The sequence below is a fragment of the Melopsittacus undulatus genome, chromosome 4, assembly GCF_012275295.1.
Source record: "Melopsittacus undulatus isolate bMelUnd1 chromosome 4, bMelUnd1.mat.Z, whole genome shotgun sequence".
Lineage (NCBI taxonomy): Eukaryota > Metazoa > Chordata > Aves > Psittaciformes > Psittaculidae > Melopsittacus > Melopsittacus undulatus.
Window position 1 is genome coordinate 13,136,967 of NC_047530.1, and position 27,172 is coordinate 13,164,138.

Sequence of the window (27,172 nt, forward strand, 5' to 3'; positions counted from 1 at the left end):
CACCAATGGAAAAGGTACTTCAATGCCTTCTCTGCAAGCCTGTGGCAGGGGCATCAGATGGGTGCTGTACCGGTGCCACCCATGCAGTGAATGAAGCACTGCTCTTGGTCTACAGCCAACAATGAAGTGCAGGGGCACCATCTTTGCACAATAGCTGCTGCAGGTGGGCACTGACACTTACAGTCTAGGGGGATGTGCCTACCAAGGGGCACCTCTGATACCTGGGATGGCAACAAGCCAAGGAATGGCTTCATGGGGATAGCAAGGTGACATAGGGACACAGCCACAGCATGGCATCATGAGTGTGGGGGCACAGCCATGGTATGGGGGATCACAACCATGGCAGAGTGCCACGGAGCCACAGCCACAGTATGGCATCCTGACCTCAGCAAGTGACAAGGCCACGCTAAGGGGACACGGGAGCATGGCCACAGCATATGGTGATGGCTTCAGTAGCACGGCAAGGCTGTGGCACAGAGACAGACCTACGGCACAGGGGACACACACGGGGAAAGGAACCAGCTGCAGGTTTCTCCCCTTCCAGAAGGAGCGGGGATACCCGCGCTGGTTTCAAACCAGTCTTTTTGTTATTAACCTGAGGTTTTTATCCGCAACCTTTCCCTCGGCAAGGCCGCGGCCCCAGCCTCAACCCCCCTGCACGGCAGCCTTGGGGCAGCCTCGGCCCCGCCCCGGCTGTACTGGAGGCGGGGCCTGAATAAGGCGGCCGCGGCGCGGGCAGTCGGCGGAAGCTGTGGCGATGCGGCGGCGGGGCGATGGCGGCTGCACCGACGGCGACAGGGCCTGGGAGGAGTTCAGTTCGCAGGCGGAGCGCAGGGCCATGGCAGAAAGCAGAGCCCAGGCGGAGCGCAGGGCCCGGGAGGCGCTCGGGGCCCGGGAGGAGCGGCGGTGAGTACCCGCCGCGGTGCCGGCGGCCCGGGCTGCCGGGTCAGCGCAGAGGCGCAGGGACCGTGTCCGCGGGTCCCGCTGTCCCCGGCCGTGTTCCCTGCCGCGTATCCCTTGGCCGTGTGCCACCGCTGTGCCCCTGTGCCGTGGGTTTGTCCCCTGTGCTGTGGCCATGCTCCTGTGTCACCACGGCGTGGCCTTGTCATTTGCTGAGGCCATGACCCTGTGCCTGTCCCCCATGGCATGGCCGTGCCACCCTGCACCAGTCATGATGGCTGTGGCTCCATATGGATCCTGCCAATAACGTGATCCCCCATTCCATGGCTGTGCCTCCACCTTCATGATGCCATGCTGTGGCTGTGTCCCCATGTCATCTTGCTATCCCCATGAATCACAGAATCCCAAGGGTTGGAAGGGACCTCGAAAGATCATCTAGTCCAACCCCCCTGCAAGAGCAGGGTAACCTAGAGTACATCACACAGGAACTTGTCCAGGCGGGCCTTGAATATCTCCAATGTAGGAGGCTCCACAACCCCCCTGGGCAACCTGTTCCAGTGCTCTGTCACTCTCACGGTAAAGAAGTTCTTCCTGATGTTCACATGGAACCTCCTATGCTCCAGTTTACACCCATTGCCCCTTGTCCTATCACTGGATATCACTGAAAAAAGCCTAGCTCCATCATCCTGACACCCACCCTTTACATATCTGTAAACACTGATGAGGTCACCCCTCAGTCTCCTCCAAGCTAAAGAGCCCCAGGTTCCCTCAGCCTCTCCTCATAAGGGAGGTGTTCCACTCCCTTCATCATCTTTGTGGCTCTGCGCTGGACTCTTTCAAGCAATTCCCTGTCCTTCTTGAACTGAGGGGCCCAGAACTGGATGCAATATTCCAGATGCAGCCTCCCCAAGGCAGAGTAGAGGGGGAGGAGAACCTCTCTTGCCCTACTAACCACACCCTTTCTAATGCACCCTAGGATGCCATTTGCCTTCTTGGCCACAAGGGTCCATTGCTGGCTCATGGTCATCCTCCTGTCCACCAGGACCCCCAGGTCCCTTTCCCCTTCGCTACTTTCCAGGAGGTAAACCGCAACCAGCACTGGTACATGGGGTTGTTCTTCCCCACATGCAAGACTCTACACTTGCCCTTGTTGAATTTCATCAAGTTTCTCCCCACCCAACTCTCCAGCCTGTCCAGGTCTCGCTGAATGGCAACACAGCCTTCTGGTGTGTCAGCCACTCCTCCCAGTTTAGTGTCATCAGTGAACTTGCTGAGGGTACACTCAGTTCCCTCATCCAGGTCGTTGATGAAAATATTAAACAGCACTGGTCCCAGCACCGACCCCTGAGGGACTCCACTAGTCACAGACCTCCAGCTAGATTCTGCCCCATTGACCACAACTCTCTGCCTTCTTCCTTTCAACCAGTTCTTGATCCACCTCACTACCTGATCATCAAGCCCACACTTCCTTAGCTTATCTATGAGGATGCTGTGGAGCCATTCTTTAGGCCTGTTGCCATCCCAGGTGTCAGAGATGCCCCTCCGTGGGCACATCCCCCTGGACTGGATGCATCAGTGCTCACCTGCAGAAGGTATTTTGCAAGAATGGGTGTGAGCACTTGCCCCTGTACAAGAATATTGGGTGTAGATCAAGAGCAGTGCCTCATTCACTGCAGTGACTGTGAGGGCATCTTCGGCCCGTTGCTGCTGGTGAGGCTGCTGAGTCTGAAGTCTCAGGGTGTGACTGGGGCTTGAGGAGCTCCCTATGGCTCCATCATGGCTCATGGCACCGTATATGTCAGGCTTCTTGGAGGGATACAGGTGCCCAGGGGACTATGGCACCCTGCCCTGGCACCCCTCTTGCAATCCTTTCTTGGCATCTTGCAGCACTCCCCAGAACAGGCACTGGACTCAGTCCTCTTCAGCAGGAGTGATGGTGATGGCAGGCACATGCTGCCAGGGAGTGCGCTGCACTTGGATGCCTGTCAGAAACCTCTGCCCTGAATCCCCCGGCGCTGTGCCCGGACTGGTTTCCCCCCATCACCCAGCCCCAGCAGCCCATGAGAGATGTTGATGCTGGACAAGCTGCAGCCCTTGGCTTTCCCCTCCCTCTCAGAGGCTGGGGCTTCAGCTGGTCAATGGCTTGCTGCAGAGGGCATAGCTGGGGCAGCTGGATGTGTGCCCTAGCCCTTGGGAGCATGATGCTGTCAGAGGTGGTCACACTCCCTGCCCTGTACTGGTGGCATTGCAGGACATTGCTCCGGGGATTGGTTTCTCCCACAGGCTGTGGGTTTCCCAAGCCCCTTCCCCAGATTTCCTCCTTGTCCCTGGAGAATCACAGAGGCTGTTGGTCCTGGGCCTGGGGACACCTCTGTGACCATGTCTCAGCAGTCACAGCTCAGGGTGTTGCGACAGAGTGTGGGCTGCTCCTCATTGCCGGTTTGGCTTGCAGCTCCTGGCCCTGGTGCTTGCCCTGCCTTTCTTCCCGCGGGAGGCTGTGGGGGGCTGGATCATGGCCTTTCATGATGCTGTGTCACACTGGGGCTGCTCTGAGAGCTCAGCTCCATGCCCAAAAGCCAAACACAACCCTGCTGTGGATAACCAGCTCCCCATAGCATTGGAACAGAAACAGCAGCCTCAGGCCCTTGAAGGGGACAAGCCATTGCCTTCACAACTGGGGTAGGGAGCGGGACCCCACTCTGCTGTGCCCCAAAGCCTATGGGGTGGGAAGGGATGTGCTAACAAGATGACTTCTTTGCAGGGGCTGGCTGCGCTGGTGTCCCTGGCTGCTCACTGTCCTCTTGGTCCTGCTCCTCATCTACATCTCTGTGCCCATCCTCATCCGCCTCTTCCCTGTCCTGCTCACCAAATTTGTCTACCTGAACTTCCGTGAGTGCCCCAGGCTGGGAGAACCACCCAACTCGGGATTCATCAGGAAGAGAGTTGGGGGGACCCTGAAATGTGGGTGGGGTGCCCCCAGTGCATGGGTGGCACTGGTACAGCACCCATTGCTGTTTCCTTGCCATGGGCTTGCAGAGGAGGCATGTAGTTAATTTCTGTTGATGCCTCCTGTTCTGTAACCTGCAATAATATGGTGCTGTCCACCCTATTTACTGCCTGAAGTTGCAACATGTGGGCACGCACAGTGCCAGTGGGTTAGAAACCTGTGTGGGAAGAGGTAGCCGAGGGCTGTGCTCACTTCCCCGCTCTTGAGCTGGGCTGAGAGTGGCCCTGGGGTTCTAGGCAAATAATTTAAAATCAATAACATCCTGCTTTGGAACAAATGCATAAAAGCAGCTGGGTGTGATGATTCCCGGGTTGCCCAAGTGATGGCTGTGATTTTTTCCCCAGTGGCCTTTCCTTTCTTCGTTGACTTTCGTCAGCCAGAGCTGCTGCTGAACAACACCATCAACCTGTACCTCACGACTGAGCCGGGTGTGGTGGTTGGCATCTGGTGAGTGGGGCAGCCCCAGCATCCGGAGTGGGCACAGCTGGGTGGCTGCTCCAGTGTCCTGCAGCCCCCCCAGGTTAACCCCACTCTGCCTCTGCAGGCACACGGTGCCAGACAGCAGAGGTGCTGAGGCACTGGGCAAGGACCAGAAGTGGTACGAGGAAGCGCTTGGCGACAATCACCCCGTGATCATCTACCTGCACGGCAATGGGGGGACCAGGCGAGTACCTGTGAGCACCCCTACCTCTGCCAGGAGAGGAGGCTGCTCCCACACAGCATCTTTGTTTGGGTGAGAACTAGCAAACTCCATGCAGCAGCCAGCAGTGCTGCCTTGCCAGGGCTGCTGTAGCAGTGTCTGACCCCACGAGTCAAGGACAGTCCCTTGGAGTTTAAGGGAAACGCCAAATCCCACTCAGCCCAGAGCATCCAACTCTACCCTCCTGAGAGGAGGTCACCTCAGTCCCTTGCTGCTGGAGGAGAAGGTTCTTTGAGGGTCCCTGCCTGAACTCTAACCTCATTTTCCCCATCAGAGCTGCAAGGCACCGCATCCAGTTCTTGAAGGTAAGTGGTTGCTTGTGATTGGACTGGCACCTGCTGGGAGTAAGGCTCACACTGGCCCCAGGGCCTCAAGAGAGACCCTGGCCAGAGTGAACCCCACCATGCTGGGGGTCCTAAGGTGCAACCTCCACCCAGACATAAAACAGTGCTGCTCCTCCAACAGACAATGGGTGCTGCTGGCTTCCACATCCTGGCTCTCGACTACAGAGGTAAAGTCATTCCCCTGCCTCTTGCTGAGTGACCCTCCTAAGGCCAGCCTCCCCAGGTTCGTGACACCTAGCCATGTCCCCTGCAGGCTATGCGGACTCCAGCGGGCACCCCACGGAGAATGGCTTCACCACGGATGTCCTGGCACTCTATGACTGGGCCAAAGCACGGAGTGGGAACAGCATCATTCTCTTCTGGGGACACTCCCTGGGGACAGGGTAGGTGTGGGGCTGGGCAATAGGTGGTGTGTTTGCCCCATGGGTGCTGCCTCACTGAAGTCTGCAGACAGTCCCTGAGCTGTGACACTGCTGCCAGAGTAGCGCCACTTGGGGATGGACAAGCGGTTGGAGCAGCTCCTTGGTGGAAGCATCTACAAGGCAAAACCCAGCAGGAAAAGCGGGTGTTAAGGGTGCTGTGCATCCCACTGAGGCATCATTGCTGCTCCCCCTCACTTTCACCTCTCTTCTCACAGGATTGCTACAAATGCAGCAAGGAAACTGCAGGAGGAGCGAGGTAAGGGCCACTGTGGCTGGGTTGGCCCTGTGCAGTTGTCCTCTGGGCTCTGCACATCCCTGATGTGCCACAATTCAGGGGCCACTGAGGAGCTGGGGATCCCTGTCACAGCTAAAGCATCAGGGTCAGCTCCTGGAGCAGGGACAAGCGACCATTCCCATGCTTCTTAGAGGGAAGGGGGCATTTTGGTCTCATAGCTGATGCCTGGGGAGAGAAATTCCCCCATACCCATGCCTGCTCTCACTGCACTCTGACCTCAGGGGTCCAGGTTGATGCCATTGTTCTGGAGTCGCCCTACACCAACATCCGTGAGGCAGCTGCGCACATCCCCCTCACCAAGGTGAGCGCAGGGCTTCAGTCCGTAGGGTCCCACCATGGTTACAGATCAAGGGCTCTCAGAGGCAGCCCCAGCTCCCTGGGTCTTCCCCCCTTTGCAGAGAAGGGTGCATCAGTCAAGGGCAAAGCTTAGCACCCCCCAACTCTCTCCCTGGCAGATCTACCGCCAGTTCCCAGGCTTCGAGTACCTCATCCTGGACTCACTCGCTCGGGCTGACATGTTCTTCCGCAGCGATGAGAAGTGAGTGTCTGGTGGGAAGGGGCACCACTGCGCTGTGGGGATGGTAGTGGTACCACCTGGTCAAGGAGAGGGGGTTTGGACATGTCACACCATGAAATTCCTGTGTTCTGATTTAGGTTTGCTCATCTTACTCATGCTTTATGAGTGGCTTTTTATTTGCAGAGCTTCAGATACCACTATTACTGCTGCATAAAGTCCACAAACCACTATCCTCTTTGTGAGCAATACACGCTCCAGTCCCACCCACAGCACAGCATGCACACCTCAATAGCCTTTACTGAAAGCCTTGAAGCTTTTGAAGCCTGAGCACTCCATAACCAGGTCTAAGCTTTTAGGGTGCTTGGTGCTGCCATGCCAGGACAAGTGGTGTGGGCATCACCCTGGAGTGGTTCAGCAGCTGCCTGTAGCTACCGATGGGCTGGGCTGACTCTGAAGGGCAGTGCCAGGAGGTCAGGATTGCTGTGAGAGATTTTGCAGGGGCTGGGGAGGCTCCTGTGGGCCCATCAGTTCCCGTGTGACTCCTCAGCACTGTGCTTGCTGTTCACAGTGTGCAGGTGCTGTCCTGCCCGCTCCTCATCCTGCACGCAGAAGATGATTCCATCCTGCCTCAGCTCCTGGGACGCAAGGTGGGGACTGGTCCCTGTGCATGGGCTTTAATGTGGGTGGGCAACGTTTGAGCCTGGGGTTGGGGGGCTGAAGTGGCTGGAGAGGAGGTGGCCATCCCTGGGATGCCACAGGGGGTATGAGAACCTCTCCACATGCCACTAACAGAGCTCCCACCCTGCATCAGCTCTTTGAGACAGCACGCAGCGCCTACAAGGACAAAACCAAGGTGAAGTTCATTACCTTTCCCAAAAAGCTAGGCCTGGGCCATGACTACATCTCCTTCAACCCAGAGGTGCCTGCCTTGGTGAAGTAAGTGCTTCTCTGCAGAAATGGGGGGTACAGAATGAGCTCAGACCACTTCTTCCAGGGGTGCATCCTCCCGTCACAGCCATGCAGGTGTCTTCAGTCTGCTCCTTCCCCTCTTATACTGCTCACTGGCATCACTTATTGAACTCCAGTTGCCCCTCACTACCCCAAAGCTGTCTTAAGCCTGGGTGTCATGGGGTTGTGGCACTGCAGCGAGGTCCTATCTACTCTGCCCTGCATACAGAACTTTGCTTTAAGCACAGCACAGTCCTACATCTAGGGATCAGAAACCAGGCTCTGAAATGGTCAGCAATAACTGTATAAGATTTACCGCATCTTGTTACAGAGACTTCCTGAACATTAAGTGATGCCAGCTGCTGCATGTAGCAACCACAAGCACTTACTCAAATCCACACCAGGAACCTGTTATGGCACTGAACTTACTGTTGTAAGTAATAAAACTACTGAAAAATGTTCTAATTATCCCACTGCCTCAAGGATGCTTCGGGATACTTGGGGGATGGGGATACTGTTGTGATCTGGCTGCTGCTCCTGGAACAGGACCATAAAAACCATACCCAGGAGCAGCACATGGGGCATTGGGGGGGGATGGGACACACAGGTACATAGCCCTACTGCAACTACCCCTTAATTCCCCAGCACTGATGCCTCAGGACTGGCAAGAGCTGCATCCCAAGTCCTGCTTCAGCATCACCTGCAAGGGCTCAGACAGCTGTGCTCAGTGGTGCTCCTCACCCTATCACTGTCTGAGCCCCAACCCCTCACCCCTGACACCCAGCTTTTTGCATTAGTGTTCATACGAGCCCAGTCCCTAATTTAGGCTTCAGCAAAGAGCCCCCTGGACTCCAGTGACACAACAGGGCAAGAGTTCTCGCATTCTGCACGACACGAGCTACAAAAATCACCCCTTCCCCACCCATAGGAAAGCCAGCAGCAGCACAGACACCACAGAGCGGAGACAGAGCATTGTACAGAGGCTGTGCTCACGTCCCTCAGCTCCAGCTGCCAGCAGCTCCATGTCCCTACGCGGCTGTGCCGTTGGGTGTACTCTGCTCAGCCGTGTCCCGGGGCTCATTGGGTGGTGGAATCTTCAGGTTGGAGGGCTCCACGTGCCAGATGTCCCGGGCATATTCCTTGATGGTGCGGTCGCTGGAGAACTTGCCAGCTGCTGCGATGTTCCTGATGACCATCTTGGTCCATGCCTTGGAGTTCTGCAAAGAGGGAGGTGGGACTGTGGCTGGAGGCTTGCACCCGTGGGTGCTACACTGGCCCTAAGATGGGGGACTCCCTGCAGCGGCACATCCAGGAGCCTCCTCACCAGGAACCCATGTACGTGCACAGACCCATCCCCAAGGAAGGGGATGCGGTGCCCCCATCAGAGCTCCCCTGCCTCGTCCCCAGGCCGGCACTCACCAGGTACAGCTCGCTGACCTTCTCCTGGCACCTGACATAAGCCTCATAGTCTGCAAAAACTTTAAACCTGCAGCAGCAAAGAAAGGAGTTGGCGGCAGCAGGAATGCAGAGGTGGGAGCTTGGTGTGGACGGTGGCTGCAGCACACAGGGCTTGGGCTGCCGCATCTTGGGCTGCCTCCAACACGAGCACTTCAGACAAGTTCACCCTGCCCAAGCCCTGTTTGCGCAGAGCCCTGCAAGCCTGTGGGTGCTTCGGCACGTGTGCTCTGGGAGGGCACACTGGGAGACATTGCTCTAGTGCAGATGCTGGTGGCCCTTGGCTGCTTAATGCTCTGGCCAGGAAAGCCCTGCAGATGCTTACAAGCATCCATCATCTGGTGAGGGCTGTGTACCCAAATACATCTTGGCCTTAATGTACCCCAGGCTTTAATGGGCCAAGCATAAGGTGCTGGACACGGACCCATCTCTTGTACCAGTGAAGCATCAATTGCTCGAGCACATGCACATCATCAGAGCTAGAAAATTGGACATTATCAGCCAGAGGGTGGACGGTCGGTGCAGGGTGCTGCTCCACATGGGCACCAGGAGTTTGGTAGGGGAACCCAACCCAGGGGATGGATGGCATCCCAGGGCTCACCTGTCGTGGTGGAAGAGCATGTTGACCACATCGCTGAAGAGCTCAGGCTCCTCTGGGGAGAAGAAGCCACTCTTAATCTGGTCAACGGCTTCCTTCAACTCGGGGAGCTGGTTGTAGTACTTCTGGGCATTGTACCTGCCAGGGAAGGGCTCATATGAGACTATGCTGCTCCAGCTGCCTGTGGTAGCGTCCCCACGGTGTCCCCAGCCCTCACCCTTCCCTGTCCAGCTCTGTGACATCCTCCACCCTCATGCCAAAGATGAACAGGTTTTCCTCTCCAGCCTCCTCAGCCATTTCCACGTTGGCTCCATCCATGGTGCCGATGGTCAGAGCCCCATTCAGCATGAACTTCATGTTCCCTGTGCCCGATGCCTCAGTGCCTGCTGTGGAGATCTGCTCCGACAGGTCAGTAGCAGGGATCACTGCCAACAGAACATGTGGACACAAGGGGCTCACAGTGACCAGCTTTGCATTTATAATGTCAAAGGTTGCATTTCCTGCCTAGCAGTGACAGAGCCGTGGGCTGGTGAACAGCCATGGGGCCGATGTACCCTCCCCACAGTGTGCTCCACACGGGCTACCTTTCTCTGCCAGCGAGACCCTGTAGTTCTCCAGGAAGATGACCTTCAGCTTACTCCCCACAATGGGGTCGTTGTTCACCACCTGAGCCACAGCATTAATGAGCTTGATGATCATTTTAGCCATGTGATATCCTGGGGCAGCCTAAGAGAAAAGCCACAGGTGAGCCCAGAGAGCTGGCCAGGGGCAGGGGAGGTCCACCCAGTGCCCACCTGCCCAGGAAGGACCTGCTCAAGACTTCTTCCATCACCTCATCCAACCCACGTGTTGCACCACCAAGCTTGCAGGAGCTTCTCTGACCAAAAGAAGTACATGGCTGTGCAAGCCCCAGAACTCGGTGCCTTGCTTGGATTGAAGGCAAGAAGCGCTCCCTGCCCCCCCCGCCCCTGCCCTCCAGCACTTCCTGGAGAGCTTCATGGCCTGGCCACATGAGACATCTGCAACCAGTTTCCCCAAGGCATTGTCAAGGACTTCCTCCAAAATGCCTAAAACTCTTGACCCAACTCACCTTGCCCCCAATGATCACTGTCCTTGGCACAAAGAGCTTTGCAGGATCCTTCCTGATGCCTGGAGAAAACAGCAGCAAAGTGTCCCACTCTGTTTTAGCTGCATCCCAGGGGCTGGGAATGCTCATGCACCCGCAGGGGAGCCTGTCCCCTTGGGGTGCATGGTGGCTTACGGTTGTACATAGTGATGATGTGCAGGCAGTTCATCAGCTGCCGCTTGTACTCGTGAATCCTCTTCACATGCACATCGAACATGGAGGAAGGGTTGATCTTCACTTTGTACTCCTTCTCCAGGTACAGCGCAAACTTCACCTTGTTCTCCTGGGCGAGGGCACAGAGCACGTCAGCGCCAGCCTTTGCTCCCCCTGCCTCCAGCCCCTGGCCACCCCCTCACCTGCTTCACTTTGGCAACCTCCCGGATGAAGAGGTCGTCGTCCACGCACCCGTGCAGCTTTGTCAGCTGGCTCAGGTCCCGCACATAGTCCTCACCTATTTTCTGCAACAGGAGCACAGGCACGCGCTGACCACGGGATGTGCGCCGGCGCCTTCGTGGGCGTGCTGCTCCCGGCTGGCAGAGCCAGCAGTTCTTGGGAAGCAGGAGCAGAGCCCTCGGGTAAGGCATAAACACACCTCCACCATTTAGAAGATGTAAAGGGCTGAGACTGGGGCAGTGTTCCCAGGGTCAGGAAGGGCTGGGGGCCAGCACGCTCCCCCCACAGCGTTACCTCTGCGATGAGCTCCGCCAGCCCCGGGTTGCAGAGCAGGAGCCAGCGCCGCGGGGTGATGCCGTTGGTCTTGTTCTGAAACTTCTCCGGCTCCAGCGCTGCAAAGTCCTCAAAACTGTGAGGATGAGGAGGGGGCAAGTTCAGGTTTGCCTCCTGGCACCACCATTACCAAGCCAAGCGTGATCCCACCACCATGCTTACACTTGAGTCTTGACTATTTCCGAGTGGATCTTTGCCACGCCATTGACAGCGTGGGAGCCGACGATGCAGAGATGGGCCATGTTGATCCGCTTGGTACCTCCCTCCTCAATCAGGGACATCCTCTGAAGTCGGTCCACGTCGTTAGGGAAGAGGAATGCAATGTGCTGTGGAGAAGGCCAGAGAGACGGTGAGGGGTGCTGGCATTTAGGGATTTCCCACCCAATTGCTCCTGAGGAGAGGGCCACAGCGATGTCTCCAATGCACTTGACATGGTGAGCCACAGAGCGATGGCTTTTACTTGAAAGTGACAGTGCAAACCCCCTCCAAAGGGTGCCCTTCCCCAGCGTGGACGTCTCCAGACATAAGGACATCCCAAGCCCCCACAGTCATAGAGGTGGGTTTTGGGGCACGTGTGGCCAGCGGAGCTGTTTCAGGAACAGCCTTGTGCTGCCAGCCCAGGAGGCCAAAACTCCACCTCTTTTGTATCCTCCACCTCATCCCTTCCCAGGATAAACTCTGTGTTTAGGGAGCAAAGAAAGGCCAACAGGTAAGGCTCTGGAGCAGTGTGTGAAGTCTTTAAAATAGCCAGTAACTGCAGGATGGCAACTGCGCACCAACCTCCCAAAACATCAGGCAGAAGCACCTGGCCACACACCCAACATCATTGGTCTGTGCACCCCTTAGTCCTGAGACAGCACAACACATGTCACCCCTGTGCCCCTCTCTGGAGAGGGTTCCTCTGCTGCCCAAGGCACTTACATCCAGGTGTCTCTGGTTGATCTCATAGATGATCTGCAGGTGTCTGGGAAGCAGTTTCTCCACCAGGTCCACTGGCCAGCGCTCCAGGGCTTCGGGAAGCACTGTGTGGTTGGTGTAGGCAAAGGTCCGCTTGGTGATGTCCCAGGCCTGCCAGGGGAGAGCTGGTGCTGAGCAGAGAGGCTGGCTGCCAGCAGCCATGCACAGTCCTCCCACCATGGTCAGCAGCACGGCCAAGCCGACTCCTCCAAGTTCCTACCCATTAAACCCATCCTGACCAATCCACATCATTCCCCAGGCCACCAGCAGCTACAAAACTGGTTCCCCAGCTCCTCCATCATGGGCTGGCAGGAAGATGAGTGCAAACAGAGGGGACCAGCAGCCAAGTCAGGTCTCTCTACCTTGTTCCACGGCAGCTTCTCGATGTCCACGAAAATCCGCATCAGCTCAGGGATGGCCATGGCAGGGTGAGTGTCATTCAGCTGGATGGCAACCTGTGGCAAGAGCAGCATGTGGGGATGTGTGGGGGACATGTGGGCATCCCACTGCCCATCAGCTCTGCACAGGTACCCAGAGAGGGTCCACAAAACATCTCCAGGCCTGGGGGGCACCTGGGAGGCATTGACATGAGCTCCAAGGCACATGTCAGGGCAACGTGGGCTCGTACCTGGTCAGGGAAGGAATCAAACACGATTCCGACACTGTCTGTGCTCCCAAACTTGGATGCTTTGAAGCGGCGTATGATGTCCTGGAGGGTGGCAGCCACAACGAAGTACTCCTGCTTCAGCCGCAGCTCTTTCCCTTCAAAGAACTGAGAGCAGAGGAGCAGGCACTGAAGCACTGCAGTGCGCTGCCCAGGCACTGCCTGCGCTGCGGGAGCTGGGCCTCCCTGGGCCTTCCTGCATGAGGGACCTGCACCAGCACACGTGCACCGGCACATGTGCACCGGCACACATGCACCACACAGCGCGGTGCGAGGCCCCACTGCTTTTCCTATGCTGCTTCTGGCAGCAGCTCTAACCCCAGCATCTCTCCATGCTTTCCAGATTGCAGCACAGGGTGTGAGATGTGCCTGCCACTGCCAACAGGTTGAGTCCCTCCCAGGCATCGTCAAAACCTGTTCTCCCTGGCTTGAAAAGTCTGGCCAAAAGGAAAGGTACTGGGGACACAGGAAGGGAAGCTGCAGGGGCTGTAAGACCGAGGAGCTAATTCTGAGCCAAGAATTAAAGCCACTGTTCATACACCTGGCACCTGGGAAGCCTGGGCTAGGCTTAAATGGGAAAACCCCATCAGGGCTTGTCCAAAACAGACTGCAGAGAGCGGAAAGCTGCCCTTCAGCTTCTTCCCCTATGCCTGCAAGCAGGACATTCTCATCCCCTACTCCCTTTTACCACACTGAGCACAGATTTGCCCAGGAACAGTCGTCTCTACTGCAGCTCTGGTGAGAAACAGCAATCCCACCCAAGCACTACAGTCAACTTGAAGCACAACTAAAAGCATCTCTGCGATGTCTCGGGGCTACTCCACTTCACACTCTGTCTGGGTGCTCTTTATCCATCCCTAAACCAGGGACACTCTCCCTCCGCATCGTGACTTACATTGTCATTGGGGTAGAGGACACGGGATATGTTCTCCGCCAGATTTCTGTCCAGCACAGCCTGGATGTAGTCTCCGACATTGACTGTGGAGGAGCAGAGGGATAAGGTGGGCACGGGAACCCCCTCCACCCCATCCTGCTGGCACCCCACCAGCAGCCACTTACAGTCGCGCAGGTTGAAGTCGTTGGGTGCTCGAGCCGACCACAGGCGCATGGTGTTGACGGTGTTGTTCAAGTACCCGGGCACGGGGGTATCGTAGGGCAGCGCCAGCACCACCTACAACATCAGCAGGAGAGCTGAGGCTGGGCTGTGCCCCTGGCTGGTGTCCCTCCAGGTCTCCCCTGCCCCACCTGAGCCTTCCCATCCCACAGACCCTCCTCCGGGACTGAGCTCAGGGCTGCATCCATCTTCACGGTGGGGACGTGCTTTGTACCCACAGCCCCTGCCATAAGGACTTCTCAGCTCCCTCAGGTCTGCCCAGTGCCTGGTGTTTGCCAGAAGCACTCAGCGGATGGAGAACGGTCTGCGAGGGTCAGAAGAAGCTTAATTTAAGCTATCGTACCGTGCTGTGCATTGCACGCAGACCTGCTGCAAGTGCTTTTGGGTATTTCAGAGGTTGGCTGCAGTTGTGGAGCACCAAAACCTGTCCCCATTCCTAATGTCCATCTCCTCCCCACTTTGCTTCACCACTGCATTTTCCGCCCCAGCGAAGCACCCTCGCCAATACAACCCCCCCCACCCCCCCAACAGGGATGCTGCAGTACCCATGGCAGGGGTGCAGGCCCCCAGGTGATGGGACAAGCCACGCAAGGGGGTCCCCACACACTGGCCCCCATGAGGCTGTGCCCCAGCCCGTACCTGGGTGTCGACCCACTTGGCGCCAGTGGCAGCGTGCTCCACGCGGCCGTAGAAGTGCACGGGCAGCATGTACTCGGGACGGGCTTTCTCCCAGGGGTTGCCGTGCCGGAGCCAGTCGTCGGCTTCTTCCACCTGCCAGAGGGACGGGAGCTGTGGTGGGGCCACCCAGCCCCAGGGACCTCCCCAGGCTGTGCCACGTGCGGGACTGGGAAAGGCTCTGGCTGCATCGAGGGGATGATGCTTTGGAGACCGTCTGCCCTAAACCTGAATTCTGGTGCCACAGGGTGAGCCTGGAGTCTCTGCCCCAACCACCCTGAACCCCATAGTCCCCCTGCCACAGGGGTGAGGGATGGGGATGAGGAGGTGGGGACAAAATGAATGTTCCTCAGTGCACCGCTAACACTGATGTGCTGTGGCCAAGATGCCACCAGCCCCTCAGTGTCAGTGTCAGCCTGCCGGCCAGCTAATGAAGTGGACTTGTTCCCTGCCCCAGCAGTGCTGGGGAGAGCCCAGGCTAGAGATCACCTTTGGCACAGCCAGGTCAGAGCTCCGGGCAGCAGGGACATTGTGTGAGGGCCAGGGGAGATAAGCCACATCAGGACGCAGCAGCCAGGGAATGCTGTGCCAAGGAGGAAAGGCCTCCACCTGCTGGCAGCAGGGACAGATTTGGGGAGTGCTCACAGGGTCCCTCTGGGCACTCGGGGCTGCCTCCCACCAGGGGTGTTGCAGATGCACACCACATTTTCCACTGCATTTCCTAATCGGCCTCTTCCACCCTCTGGTGCTTTAACCCAGATGTCAGGCAGCACAGCAGGGCTCGGGGGCTGCATCTGGCCTCCACCAGACATCCCCACACCATCCCTGTACAACCTCAGTGAAACCATCCTCACCCCAGGAGGAGCACGGACACAACCTCTCCATCCCTGTTTGCACCAGTTTAAGAACTTAAACTTGCTCGAAAAATGCCTGACAAGTTTTAAACACCACAGCACCGGCAGCTCCTGCAGCCTCCAAGCTAAGAGAGAGCCTCTGTGCTCCCTGATCTCAACCTGATCTAAGGGGGAGGCCGGATTCAGGGCTTTGGCTGTGCCAGGGGAAGGTGAGGGCCACGCGCCTCCTTCCGTACCTGCCACCCGTCCCGGATCTTCTGGTTGAAGATGCCGTACTCGTAGCGGATGCCGTAGCCGTAGGCTGCCAGCCCCAGCGTTGCCATCGAGTCGAGGAAGCAGGCTGCAGGGGACAGAGGAGAGCACTGAGGGGCACTTCCCTGGGGAGCCCCAGGAGGCAGTGGGTCCTTCTCCCATGGAGCGCAATAGCCAGAAGCCCTGCAGGGATATGACCCCGGGCCAGCAGCAGCTGCTCACTGCCTGGCCACCCAACACCTCTCATCCTGTGCTGGACAGGCTGGAGCAATAAACCCCTATCCCCTGTTTTAGGTACCCCCTGCAGAGGATGCAAAGTCCCTGGGGCCGTGCCCCATCTCCCCAGGATTGAAACCATTTGGGGGCTCACTCACCAGCAAGCCTGCCCAGGCCACCATTGCCGAGACCAGCATCCTCCTCGATTTCCTCCAGCTCTTCCATGTCCAGCCCAAGCTATGGAGGAGAAGGAGAAGGTGATGGGCCAGACACGCTCAGTACCCAGCCCCGGGGAGCAGATGCGCTGCTGGCACGAACCCCTGGGTGCTATTCTGCACCTACTGCTGCCGTCCCTCTTAGGGTGGCCTCCAGGAGGGGTGGAAAGACCCAACCCTGCAAGACCCACCCCTGCAGGTGGGACACTGTGATCTGCACCCAGAGCAGCCTTCCTCCCCCTCCAGGGCTGCTCACGCTGTGGTAGAGACCAGCTCTGGTGTTTGAAGTCCCTCCACCAGCCTTTACAAGGGACGCACGCACCAGTGACCTCGCCATGGACAAGCTCCTTGCGCCTGGGGGCTCGTCCATGAAATAACCAGGGCAGAGCCATAACCAGGGTGCTGGTCCCAGGTCTTTCAGGCAGGTCTCCGAGGGCTCATTCCCAGCCCTGTTCCCTCTCCCTGTGCCCCAGCACCACAGCTGCAGCCCCGCAGGGCAGTGCTGTGTTCCTGCTCCCCCAGCACCCCCTCTGGGGCAGCCACCCATGTGCATCACTGCCCTCTGGCGCAGTAACCCACGTGCCCATCCCCATGGCCGAAGGCACCACCCTTTAACAGAGGTACCCAGAGAAGCAACCACACCACTTTCACAGGGAAACCTCAAGGTTCCAGTCTGCGATGCTTGGGATGCTTGGGAGGAAGGGGTTCTGCCTATGCAAAGCACCTCAGGCAGCTCAGCAGGAAATCAGACGGTGCCTTGTCAGCACTGAGCCACCTTTTCCCATGGAAACCCCTTGGTCTGCATCTCCCCTGATGTCCCACGGTCACAGCAGGTAGGGACAGCCCCAGTGCCATGGCCACCCATGCAGGAGAACCAGACCCTGCACTGCTCATGGGTAAGAGACAGCACCTTCACCCAGCCCTGCATTGCATGTGTAGCCCTCAGTGCCCACACAAGTATTTCAAGTGATTTCTGTTCTACCAAACATTTTATTTGAGAAACATTTGGCATTTGTGTCAGGGCAGCTCAGCACATGCACTAAGGAAGGTTCTGCCCAGAGCTTCACCTGCCATCGACTGGAAAAGGGGGTGATTTCCAATCAACCTCACACCTTTTGCTTCCCCAGGCTACCATCATACAGCATCCCAGGCTCTTCCCCTCACCCGCACCCCCAGCTGAGCTGCCAAGATCAACAGGTAAGAGATAAAAAAGCCTAAAAATAAAATCCTCTCCCTTGATCATGTTTGCACAAAAGCTGCTCCTGCTGCTGTGCAGACACCCCAGTTGCACATGACACGCACTGGACACGATGGTCTGAGCGGTGAAAGGTAGTGGGAAAAGGAGCCACTCAAAAACCTTTGACAACCCAAGTGCCACATGTTGCCAGCCCCAGGGTGAGGCTGAGTTGGGCTCCTCTGCCATTGATTGTGGCTGTTAACGGCCTCATGCATAGAACCATGAGTCTCCTGGCAGTTTATGGGCTCAGCAGAACTGTACTGCAGCCCTCAGCACACAACCCTGGGGCTGGGCAGCCCTGCTCAGGTGCAAGTGCTGGCTGCAGCCCCGGGCCTTGTGAAAGCAGGTCCTGGAGCAGCATTCATGCACTAAGGCATCACCTGCTGCTCAGGGAGCAGTTTGCAGATAGTGTGGTAAAACGCGGACATCTCCAGGATCCAGAGAGCACAGAGCCCTCCTGCCCTGGGGCCTCACTGCCTGGGATGCTCACCTGGTAGATGGCTTTGTCGCAGGCATTCTGCAGCCCCAGGTTAATCATGGTGTTCTGCAGTGTCCGCCCCATGTAAAACTCCAGGGAGAGGTAGTAAATCCTCTGAAAGAGAAAACCAACCCAGGTCACCTTCCCCAGGCCTGGAGGAGGCTCCCCTGCACTGCAGGAGCTGCTGCTGGGAGTTCTCTGAAAGCAAGAGGAGAACCCTGGCTGTCAACAGGGCAGGGGGCTTTGCACCAGGAACTTGAGGGCTGGGGCTTCTTGGAGGCCCTGAGGCAGCCGTGCTGCAGCCCCTGCCCTGCTCTCCTGCCCCTGCTGTTTCCCAAGCCAGGAAGAGGGCAGTGCCCAGGTGGTTTGTTGGGAGAAGCTCTGGTGCCTGGTCCAAGAGCAGGGACAGCTCCATGATGGTCGGCCTGAGCACACCGGGGACTGCAGTGGCACAAAGGCAGCCTTTAAAGAGGAGACATTACCCAATGTCCCCATGAGCTGCAAAGCAACTGGAAAAACAAGGGAGCCACTGGGAACAGAGGTGTGGAGCTGCCACAGGTCACCGGCTTCCCCTGCTGCCCCCTTGGGTTTGCTCTCATCTCCCCTCTTGCTGACACAATGGGTGCAGGATGTGGTCAGGAAGGTGGTAGCTTGTGTAAGCTGTCGCCTGTGTCAGCACCAGCAGGTTTTAAGGAAGGATTTAGGCTGGAGGAAGTTGCTGACTTGACAGCTTTCCCCAGGACCTGCACTGGGGCGGGCTGGAGATGGTGATGGCAGAAGGCTCAGGGGAGACCTTAGAGCAGCGTTCCAGTACCTAAAGGGGGCTGACACGAAAGCTGAAGCAAGGGCATGTAGGGACAGGACAAGGGGCAATGGCTTTAAACTGACAGAGGAGAGATTTAGACCAGATTTTAGGCAGAAGCTCTTCCCTGTGAGGGTGCTGAGGCACTGGCACAGGTTGTCCAGGAAAGCTGTGGCTGCCCCATCCCTGGCAGTGTTCAAGGCCAGGTTGGATGGAGCTTGGAGCAACCTGGTTGAGTGGAAGGTGTCCCTGCCTGTGGCAGGGGTTGGAACTGGATGAGCTTTAGGGTTCCTTCCTGCCCAAACCATCCTGTGACTCTGCGTGCTGGGCAGCATGAGTCGGGTTTACTTGGCTTGGTCCCAGCAGAGCTGGAAGACATGATGCAGGGTGGACGGCACTCAGCGTGGCTCAGCTATATGGAAGAGACCCCACGCTGAAGCCCTAGACGGGGCTTATCTTTCTCTCCTCCCTACAGGACATGGCAAGGATCTGAGCAATCAGGGGCTGGCACTAGCCCAGCGAGGTGTTGCCTGGGCCACCCTCCCAGGAAGGAAATTGGAGTCGACAGAGCCATCCAGGTTGCAGGAGGGGATTACTGCTTAATCCCCAAGCAGCCAGGGCCCTGTGCTCTCGGTGGGTGCAAGCCAGCTCACGAGCAGGAATTCCTGCACAAAACCAGATCTGTCTTGCTTCGGATCCCTGCAGCACAGATCAGGCTTGTGCCTCTTTCAGGCAAGATCTGCTTGCCGCTGGCTGCATTCAAGCCCTTCAAGTAATTCACCCTAGAAGGCTTTGCAGCTGCGTTTGGGAGAGCTCACCCACGCCAGCACTGTGGGGCAACAAACGCTGTTCCCATGCCCTGCACCCAGCTCCCAGCCAAGCTGCGCTCTCTTTGTTTTGCAAAGCAAAGGACAGCGGCCTCCCCCTTGTTAAAGTCCAGTCCCTCTGCTCAGCAGCGCTAAGGGGAATATCCCCAGATCAAAGCAAAACCGAGCCCCCATTCCTGTATTTTTCCGGCAAGTTCACAGAGGGACGGTTGGCACCCAAGGGGTTACAGCGGTTGTAGGAATTCCCACACTCCCACACTGCAGGACCCCCTTGGGAAAACGGGGGGTGGGAGGGGGGCTCCCTCGCACCCCCGCCCTGCAAAGAGAGCTCCCGCCCAGCACCCCCTCGCTCCCACCTTGGGGTCCTTCTCGTAGTAGTACTGCTGCGTGCGGATCCAGCGCCCCACCAGGTGGTCCCGCACGGTGTGGGCCAGGGCGAAGTAGTAGTCGCGGGGGGTGGCCACGTTGCGGTCCTTGACCAGGGTGAAGTGGAGGTGCCGGTTGAAGCCCCGCTTCAGCTCGGCCACGCTCTCGGCTCCCACGATCCCGCGGATGCTGATCTGCTTCCGCCGCTCCTGGTCCGACAGCGGCCGCGACATCCCGGCGGGGCTGCGGGGGACGCACACGGGGGTCACGGCCGCGGCGGGGCTGGGCACGGGCCGCAGGTTTGAGCTCCGCCCCGGGCTGACACCGCCCCGGGGAAGGCACCGGCAGCGGGACGGGGAGGGGCCGCCGCCACGGCCCGCCCTTGGTGGGGCGGGAGCAGCGCAAAGGGAGGGGGTCCTGGAGCCCGGCAGCCCTAGGGGGGGGGGGGGCACCGAGGGGCAAAGGGAGGGGGCAGGGAGCCGGGGAAGAAGCGGAGCCCGCAGCAGCACCGGGCGCTGCGATCCGGTCCTGGCTCTCACCGGGGCGGCAGCGGGGGCTCCACCCGTCCCACTCAGGGCTCCGCCCCGTGCTCTGGAGCCCGTGCTAAGCCCTCCCCGCCGGGGCCGGGGGTAAACCCGCTCTGCGGGCCCACCCGTGCCCTGCCGCGGGCCCACCCGTGCCCAGCAGCCCCTCCCCGCCCTCCCCTCGCCTCCTCACTGGTCCCTGCGCTCCGGAATCCCTGTGGGAGTGGCGCGGGATCTCCTCCGGTCGGCTCCGGGCCCTTCACAGCCGCCTCCCCGAGGGCAAGAATAGCTGACCTGAGCATGCAGCGCAACTCTTCCTCTTCCTCTTCCTCCAGCCGTGCCTGCGCAGGCCTTCCAGCGCTGGGTGTTTTCCCTGCCCAGTTCTGCACAGCTGAGCCCAGGCGCAGCCGAAGAGCATCACAACCCAACCGCTGCCCTGTTCCACCCCTTGCTCCTGGGCTTACCCAGCCACTCGACGGATATGCTGGCCAGGTCCAAGCAGGACGAGGCTCCACACTGAGCCGGGTCGTGGCAAAGGGCTGGAGCAGCTCACCAAAACTTGAGGAACCAGCCCGAACCGCACAGATGCAACGTGGGCAAAAGGGAATGTGCCCCATCTTCCCGATTCTTCACAGGGCAGATTGAAGGATGCTGTTCAGGTGGAAGCCTGGGCACGGTTTCCTCACCAGTTGGCAGCAGACAGGGGCTGGGTGCCTGCAGCAGCCTTCCCCTCTTTTGCTGTCTGAGCTCAGCACTCACGTTGGCAATGGGAAATTGTCACTGCTCCTCATGCACGCAAAGAAGGGAGGCAGGAGTGTGCTTGGTATGGGAAAGGGTCAGGAAAAGACTGGGTGGGATGTGCGACTGCTGGATTTGGTGTTCATGGCTATGCCTGGGTTGGCTTCCATCGAGCCCTGCAGGCATAACACAGGATTTGCAATGACCCATCTCCCTCCTGGGGCATCTCCTGCTCATGGGATTGGGAAGTTCCTGTTCTCCTTGCTCCACAGGTGCTGGTGCCTTGCTGGCTGTGTCACCTCTGTAGGGAGAGGGTGCTGGGGTGCTGCCTGTGTCAGCAGCATAAGCACCCTGCACCCCTTGGTCATCTCATGCTGCTGCTGCAGTGCTGGGTTTCAGCTGGCTTCTGTACCCCCCCTGACTCCCATGAACCAAGTTCTGTCCATTCTCTGCTGCTGTCTCCCAGCAGGGACAGGGAGGGATGTGCAGTGTGTTGCACTGACCTGCACTGGGGTGGGATGAGATGGTAACCAAAGCAGGGGCTGTGGTGGCACAGTGATGCTCTGGGAAGCTGTGCTCTTCTCTCATAAAAGTCCTTTATTAGAACAGCAAACATGACACTTCTCTTCAGTACAGCGGCTGTATGCAGCTATCATCGCGGTACAGGGGGACGACGTCTTACAATCACTGGGAGTCTAATAAGCACCATGAACATCCTAAAGAACAGGGGATAACGGCTGAGAGAGGAGCCCCGGGTGAGCCGGCCACAGGGGCTCATCAGGAATTCACCAAAGAGCTGCTCGGCGTTGCCCCGCAACACGGCTCTCCTGCAGCTGAGAGAAGCTCCTCGGTGTAAGTCAACAAGATAGCACCCATCCAATAAATTAGGTAAACTTAAAACTAGAGCAACAAAGGAACGAATGGGGCTATCCTAGAGGAGGGCATGCTGGAAGGGAATGGTCTATTTACACTTGTCTTCCTGCTGGACCAGTACTCCCGAAGCATCCCACCTGATCCCGGATCTGGAGCTGCAGCTCTCCAGTCAGGCTGGATAAGCTGGTACCTGCCTGGCAGCGGCACCGCTGCCTCCCCAGCTCTTTACCACACCGGGACACAGCAAGTGACCGAACAGTGAAGCGTGGGGCCATGCGCATGCAGGCGCCCTCGGCATGGGGACGCAGCTGGCACCGGGCATGGCACCCACAGCTCCGACTCTTTTCCTGCCTCTGAATTACCAGAAAGTCCCTACCAGGGTAGGCTGATGGGAGCTGCTGCCAGCAGCAGGTGCAGGCAGGGCAGTGGGTGCATATTCCTGAGTGCGTGGCAGGGCTGTGGCCAGCTCTCCTTCCTCCCCATCCTCATCCCCGGGCTCCCCATCAGACCCTCCCTGCAGAATGCATTCTCCAGTGAACAGAAAGACACTCAGGATTTTAAGGCTAGGCTTTATATGGCAACTATAAAAAAATAAACACTAATCTCCAAAGAGCTGGGCAGGGGCTCTCTGGTCTATGGCTGTGACGTGCGTGCTGATGCCGGGCTGCGGGGAGCTGGGGGAGACCCTGCCAGCACCCAGAGCACCCAGGGACAGGGCAGCCACTCCCTGCCCCACTGCTGTGCCCCAGGGAAATGCCTCTTGGGGACAAGGGACAGGGCTGGGTGTTTTGGTAAGGACACAGAGACTGACTGGTAATCCAGGACCCACCTCTACACATGACTGAGGGTGCTCTGCAAGAAAGGCCACAGGGGAAAGAAATATCCTGCAAAGTAAGGGGGCTGGTGTGGGCAAAAGCTTTCCCGTGGTGGGGGTCCCTCCATCCAGCCCCATGGGAGGGGAAAGCGCTTTGCCAAATGAGACGAAATTGTCCCCCTTGAAACCTCAACTCAAATTGAAGAAACCAAACCTAAAAGCGGACACAGAGGAACATCTCAGGCTACTTAGGTACTTCATCAGCCAAAAGAGCTAAAGAGCGAAGCGCACACACACAGGACAGCGCAGGAGGATGGAGATCAGAGGCGGACAAAAGCTGGGTTCTTCCTTCCCGCTTTGCCTCTCTGTCTCCGGCTGGCGGCTGAGCAGGGACCCGGCGGCTCGGCAGCAGCCGTGTCCCACAAGAGGGAACAGGCTGGCTCCTCTCATCCTGAGAAGAGGCAGCCGGCTCCAGGAGCATCCTCATGGCATGGCCGAGCGCGAAGTGTAGAACTCAGGGACCGGCAGGCCGGTGTGCAGCGTCACCTGCAAAGAGACACAGGGCTCAGCTGAGGCCCTCCATGCTTGGCAGGACAACTCAGGGCTGGCACACTGTCCCCAGGGAGGGCAGGAGCAGCACCCAGGCAGAGGCAGGGTGCAGCCAGAGATGTGGGGAGCCCACTACTCCTCCTGCCCCACTGCACATCCTCCCCGTGGCAGTGGGGGCCTGGGGTAGGGTAGGAGAGGCTGTCCCCAGAACTGCAGCAGTGGCTCCATCTCCATTTTCCATGGCTTGCCAGCACTGCTGGGTCCCTGTGAGGTGAGATGCTGGTACCAGTGGTACCAAGCCCCAGATATCCTGAGTTGGCTGCAGATAAATCCAGCAGTTGGCTGCCAGAGAGGTGGGACATGGCAGCAGTTGGATTCTTCTGCAGATGGGATGGACAAAAGGGGATGGAAGGGCCTGAAGGACCCTGAGCTGCTCGGTATAGGAGACTTCCAGGAAGCCCCTGAGCTGAGTGTGTGCCATACAGCAGATGAGACATGGCCAATTCCTGGTGCGAGGAAGCTGAGCAGCAGGAGGGTGCTGGGGCAGAGCCATGCTATGGCATGGGGAGATGCTCAAGCACAACCTTTAACAGTCCCTTCCAACCCAAACCATTTGCTAAGTCTGTAAAAATGGGAGCTAGGCACTCAGCCTGGCATCATCTGGGGATGGGAAGTGATGCAGCAGAGACTGCAACAAAGGGATAAAGGGAAAGGGAGAGGAATACTGGAGACCTCAGGGTGTCTAGGAAAACCTTGGTCTGTAAGGGATATGGGCAGGCTCTGTTTGTGCAGACTGACTGGGTGAGGGGCCAGTCCTGCAAATACTCACACAGGCACCAATGAGCTGTGCATGGGTAATTCAGTTCCCTCTGCAAATGCTTTAGCTTGGGATGAAAGCACAATTTCTTCTTTTATTGGAACAGCAGCATTTTCCCCTTCAGACAGTTACAGAAAACTTTGTCTAAAGCAATTATTTCCCTCTTAATTACAGTTAATTATTCATAAACCTTTGAAGAAGGATAATGAGTGACTTGGATTTATTAGCAGCCTTTTATCAGTATCTCATGGGATTTCTCTGTTATCAGGGGATTTAATCTCTGCCTTACCCAGAGAACTGTCAGAAAGCAGAGAAACTCCAGGAATGTCCTTTTTGTTAGGGCTGTGTAGAGGATTTTTGTAGGAATTAAACCCACAATGAAGTGGGATGGTTCTACCACACCAAATTAATCATAGAATCATAGAATAGTTAGGATTGGAAAGGACCTGTAACCTCTAAGACCAGTTCAGACAAGATGGTCTTCTTTAATGTCTCCTGATTAAACACCAGCTCAGCCCCAGTATGTTGCACATTGGCCAGCCCTTCCTCAAGCTGGCAGCCTCCCTGCCTGCAGGGCTCCTGGGGTGGGAATCTCTGGCAGGGATGCTCGCAGGGTTTGGGGTGGTAACAACCAACCTCTGCCCCAGTGCTGCTAGAAAACTGTTAGTGCCTTGGTGACAGCAATGGTCTGCCTGATACCCTGAACAGAGCATGCCCTGATCCAGAATCTTAAGAGAAGCCACTCGGTGCCTCTGCCCTTGTACAGAGATAGTGCCTTTGACATCCACTGCGGAAGACCATGCCAAACTGCTCAACACCCCAAGGTCATCTGACGTGTCCTAGGATGTGCCTGGGCACGTGTGCAGTGCTGGAGGTACAAGCAGTGGTAGAGTGGATGTGCCAGAGCCAAGGCTCAGTGACTGTGGAAGACTCAGTGTGGGGGGACGATAGCAGGGATGTGATCAGTGAGAAGAAAAATAAAAGATGGAAATACCAGATAGGCCCAGGGAGCCACCACTTGGTGATGTTCAGGATAGCTGATAGCTTGGGAAAGAGGAAGAGAAGAGGGGTTTGAAACTCCCTGGAGGGAAAAAGGTTTTAAAAGGTGCCCTTCTCCCTGGTAATGCTCCTGACTGGAGAGTCCTAGGAGAGCTGCAAGACCTGATGAGGCTCTTGTTGGGTACCATCACAAAACAGTTATAAAACTGTTGCACAAGAGCCTTCCCCATGAAGTGTCTGTGCTGCTGAGCATCACCACACACTGCAGTGACAGCAGCACTGGAGGGTCTGCCAGCAAGCTCACCCGCAGGGTGTGCTGCTGTGGTGCTCCAGAGCATGGCCAAAGCACATACCTGCACGTTCCTGTTGAGGCTGACCGCAGGGAAAAAGAGGCCCTCCAGGTTCTCAAAGGCAACAGGCCCCTGCTGGTCCTCATTGATGGAGAACGTCAAAGTCCTCCTGGTCAAATCCAGCAGCACTCCCACCGTGGCGCCTTTCGTTATCCCACCCTCGGTTCTGTGGGGGCAAGGAGAAGATCAGAGCATCTCTGTGGCTTAATGTCCTCTGTGCTCCCAGCTCAGGGTTCAGGCCACGATGGACCTCAAGGGCTGATGATGCTGAACTTCACAGCTCACACAGGGGCCAGGCCATGACCCGCACCCATCCCAGCTGAGCACCATCCCTGGGCACCTCCTCCTCCAGCCTCCTGCAAAGGTGCTCTCTGCTTGCCATGATGTCCCTCTGAGGGTAGAGCTGCCTACTGGAGCAGGCACAGCAACACAAATGTGGAGGAAAGCAAGTGGACCTGGGAAGCAAAACTGCAGGGCCCCTTCAGGCCCTGCTGACCCACCAGGGAATGGCCTCTGAGGCTGCAGGAAGATGATACCAGGCTCCTCCCAAGCTAGCGCCGAGCTTCAGAGCCCCCAGCCCCATTGTCCATGGGGAAAGCGAGCAATAGTTGCGGCACCATAGTAAAGGCAAACACTACTCTCTTACTGCATGAGTTGCAAGGCTTTGGTGCTAATGCGAAGAGGGTGCTATACAGGAGTGCTGCCATGCACGCTCAGGGGAAGAGTCAGCATGGAAAGAGTTGCTGTAGGCAGGGAAGGAACATTGGAGCAAGGCAGAACCAGGGAGGCAGGGACTGTCCTTTGCTTGGGGAGAGGGCACATCCTCTAACAGAGGTGATGAGGAGCGATGCCACCCTTCCCATGGGCACCTGTAGGTGCCACTGGAAAAGCTATGGGGTCTTACTTGGGCTGAAGGTGGGCTGTGGTCTCTGGGAGGAAGACCCTGTTCCAGACCACGTACCTGTTGGTGTGCGAATTGTTGTGCATGAACCAGCTCCGGTTATTGTCCACGTACATGGCCCAGGCCTTGTCGTCCTTGCCCAGCATGGCATCCTTCAGGACATCAATGCGCGCCACACCAAAGGCCGGGTCAGGGTGATTATCGTAACGATCGATTGACAGCTCCCAGTAATGGAGCCCTTTGGAAAAGCCCGTTTTCCCCAGCACAACCCTGTCATCATAGCTGTTGCAGGTGACAGTCAGGTTGTCATTAGAAAAGATGATGTCAGCATGGGCAGAGGCAGGATCGAAAGAAAACCAAGCAACTGGAATACACAAACAACATCAGGTTAGTGTGGAGGGAGCAGAGATGTAGGTGGCCGAGCCATGCAGAGCAGACACGGAACACGGCATGCTGCATGCAGAGCCGACATGGAGGGCAAAGGCTTGGGCTGCTGCCTGCCAACATGGCAGCAAGAAGCAGGCAGGGAGCTGCACAGCAGAGGAGTGCTGGCTCAGGGAGGGCACCTTCCATCACGGAAGGATGCTTTGAGCTTGTGCGGCTGCAGCCTGCCAGTGTGGCTAAGGTCTTATGGCCAGGACTCAGTGGGTTTTGTTCTCACTGGTTCTCAGTGCTTGTCTGTCTCCATGTCCTCCCACTGTCTGTGAGCCCACAGGATCCTCAACATCTCTTAAAATTTGGCCCTAGCAGAAGGAGACGTGATCCCAGCCAGGTCTCCAGGCTCTAGCTAACATAACTAAGGGTTAGTCATGCAAGCAGCAGTTTGCAGGGTCAGGCCCACTGTGGGGTGGAGGCTGAGGGACTTTTGACAAGGGCCTGTAGGGACAGAACAAGGACGAATGGCTTTAAACT

At 57.5% G+C, this 27,172-nt stretch overlaps 3 protein-coding genes across 7 annotated transcripts in view; 1 reads left to right on the plus strand and 2 right to left on the minus strand.

Moving 5' to 3' along the window:
• The first annotated feature begins 731 nt into the window (after positions 1-731).
• On the plus strand, positions 732-7,603 carry ABHD12B (abhydrolase domain containing 12B). Its single transcript, XM_005152474.3, has 13 exons — positions 732-906; positions 3,662-3,789; positions 4,252-4,354; positions 4,452-4,571; positions 4,882-4,912; positions 5,073-5,118; positions 5,205-5,334; positions 5,589-5,629; positions 5,890-5,969; positions 6,124-6,206; positions 6,754-6,832; positions 6,997-7,121; positions 7,465-7,603. The coding sequence occupies exons 1-13, from the start codon at positions 758-760 to the stop codon at positions 7,484-7,486; spliced, it is 1,137 nt and encodes a 378-aa protein (XP_005152531.2). The 5' UTR covers positions 732-757; the 3' UTR covers positions 7,487-7,603.
• Positions 7,422-20,556, minus strand: LOC117435996 (glycogen phosphorylase, liver form-like). Of its 3 annotated transcripts, none has more exons than XM_034061442.1 (21): positions 20,413-20,556; positions 19,686-19,938; positions 17,713-17,814; positions 15,929-16,007; positions 15,539-15,642; positions 14,413-14,544; positions 13,719-13,830; positions 13,555-13,637; positions 12,624-12,767; positions 12,358-12,450; positions 11,960-12,106; positions 11,201-11,364; positions 11,000-11,114; positions 10,669-10,770; positions 10,448-10,595; positions 10,277-10,335; positions 9,771-9,912; positions 9,404-9,611; positions 9,190-9,324; positions 8,553-8,619; positions 8,162-8,350 (listed from the first exon to the last, which is right to left on the minus strand). In XM_034061442.1, exons 2-21 carry the CDS (start codon positions 19,926-19,928, stop codon positions 8,162-8,164), a joined length of 2,568 nt encoding a protein of 855 aa, XP_033917333.1. In that variant the 5' UTR covers positions 19,929-19,938; positions 20,413-20,556. The 3 variants fall into 3 exon arrangements, with proteins under 3 accessions (XP_033917335.1, XP_033917333.1, XP_033917334.1); XM_034061443.1 differs by lacking the exon at positions 20,413-20,556 and adding an exon at positions 20,235-20,250; XM_034061444.1 differs by lacking the exon at positions 20,413-20,556 and having other exon boundaries at positions 7,422-8,350; positions 19,686-19,928.
• A 978-nt stretch (positions 20,557-21,534) lies between these two features.
• TRIM9 (tripartite motif containing 9) overlaps positions 21,535-27,172 on the minus strand; it is a 59,361-nt gene continuing 53,723 nt past the window's right edge. For all 3 annotated transcript variants that reach the window (XM_031051978.2, XM_034062484.1, XM_034062485.1), the window contains 3 exons: positions 26,321-26,624; positions 25,363-25,525; positions 21,535-23,190 (listed from right to left, as the gene is read on the minus strand). In XM_031051978.2, the coding sequence (XP_030907838.2) occupies positions 23,128-23,190; positions 25,363-25,525; positions 26,321-26,624 (530 nt within the window). In that variant the 3' untranslated portion in view covers positions 21,535-23,127. The remainder of the gene's footprint in view (positions 23,191-25,362; positions 25,526-26,320; positions 26,625-27,172) is intronic.

Bases quoted from the DNA above. Each gene is read 5' to 3' on its own strand.
- ABHD12B (XM_005152474.3), top strand. From the start codon at position 758: ATGCGGCGGCGGGGCGATGGCGGCTGCACCGACGGCGACAGGGCCTGG. The intron at 907-3,661 runs GTGAGTACCCGC...ACTTCTTTGCAG, and splicing joins GGGGCCCGGGAGGAGCGGCG to GGGCTGGCTGCGCTGGTGTC. The intron at 4,355-4,451 runs GTGAGTGGGGCA...CTGCCTCTGCAG, and splicing joins GGTGTGGTGGTTGGCATCTG to GCACACGGTGCCAGACAGCA.
- LOC117435996 (XM_034061444.1), bottom strand. From the start codon at position 19,928: ATGTCGCGGCCGCTGTCGGACCAGGAGCGGCGGAAGCAGATCAGCATC. The intron at 15,643-15,928 runs GTGAGTGAGCCC...TGTCCCCTGCAG, and splicing joins TGGCCTGGGCAGGCTTGCTG to CCTGCTTCCTCGACTCGATG. The intron at 9,913-10,276 runs GTGAGTTGGGTC...CTTTTCTCTTAG, and splicing joins CAGTGATCATTGGGGGCAAG to GCTGCCCCAGGATATCACAT.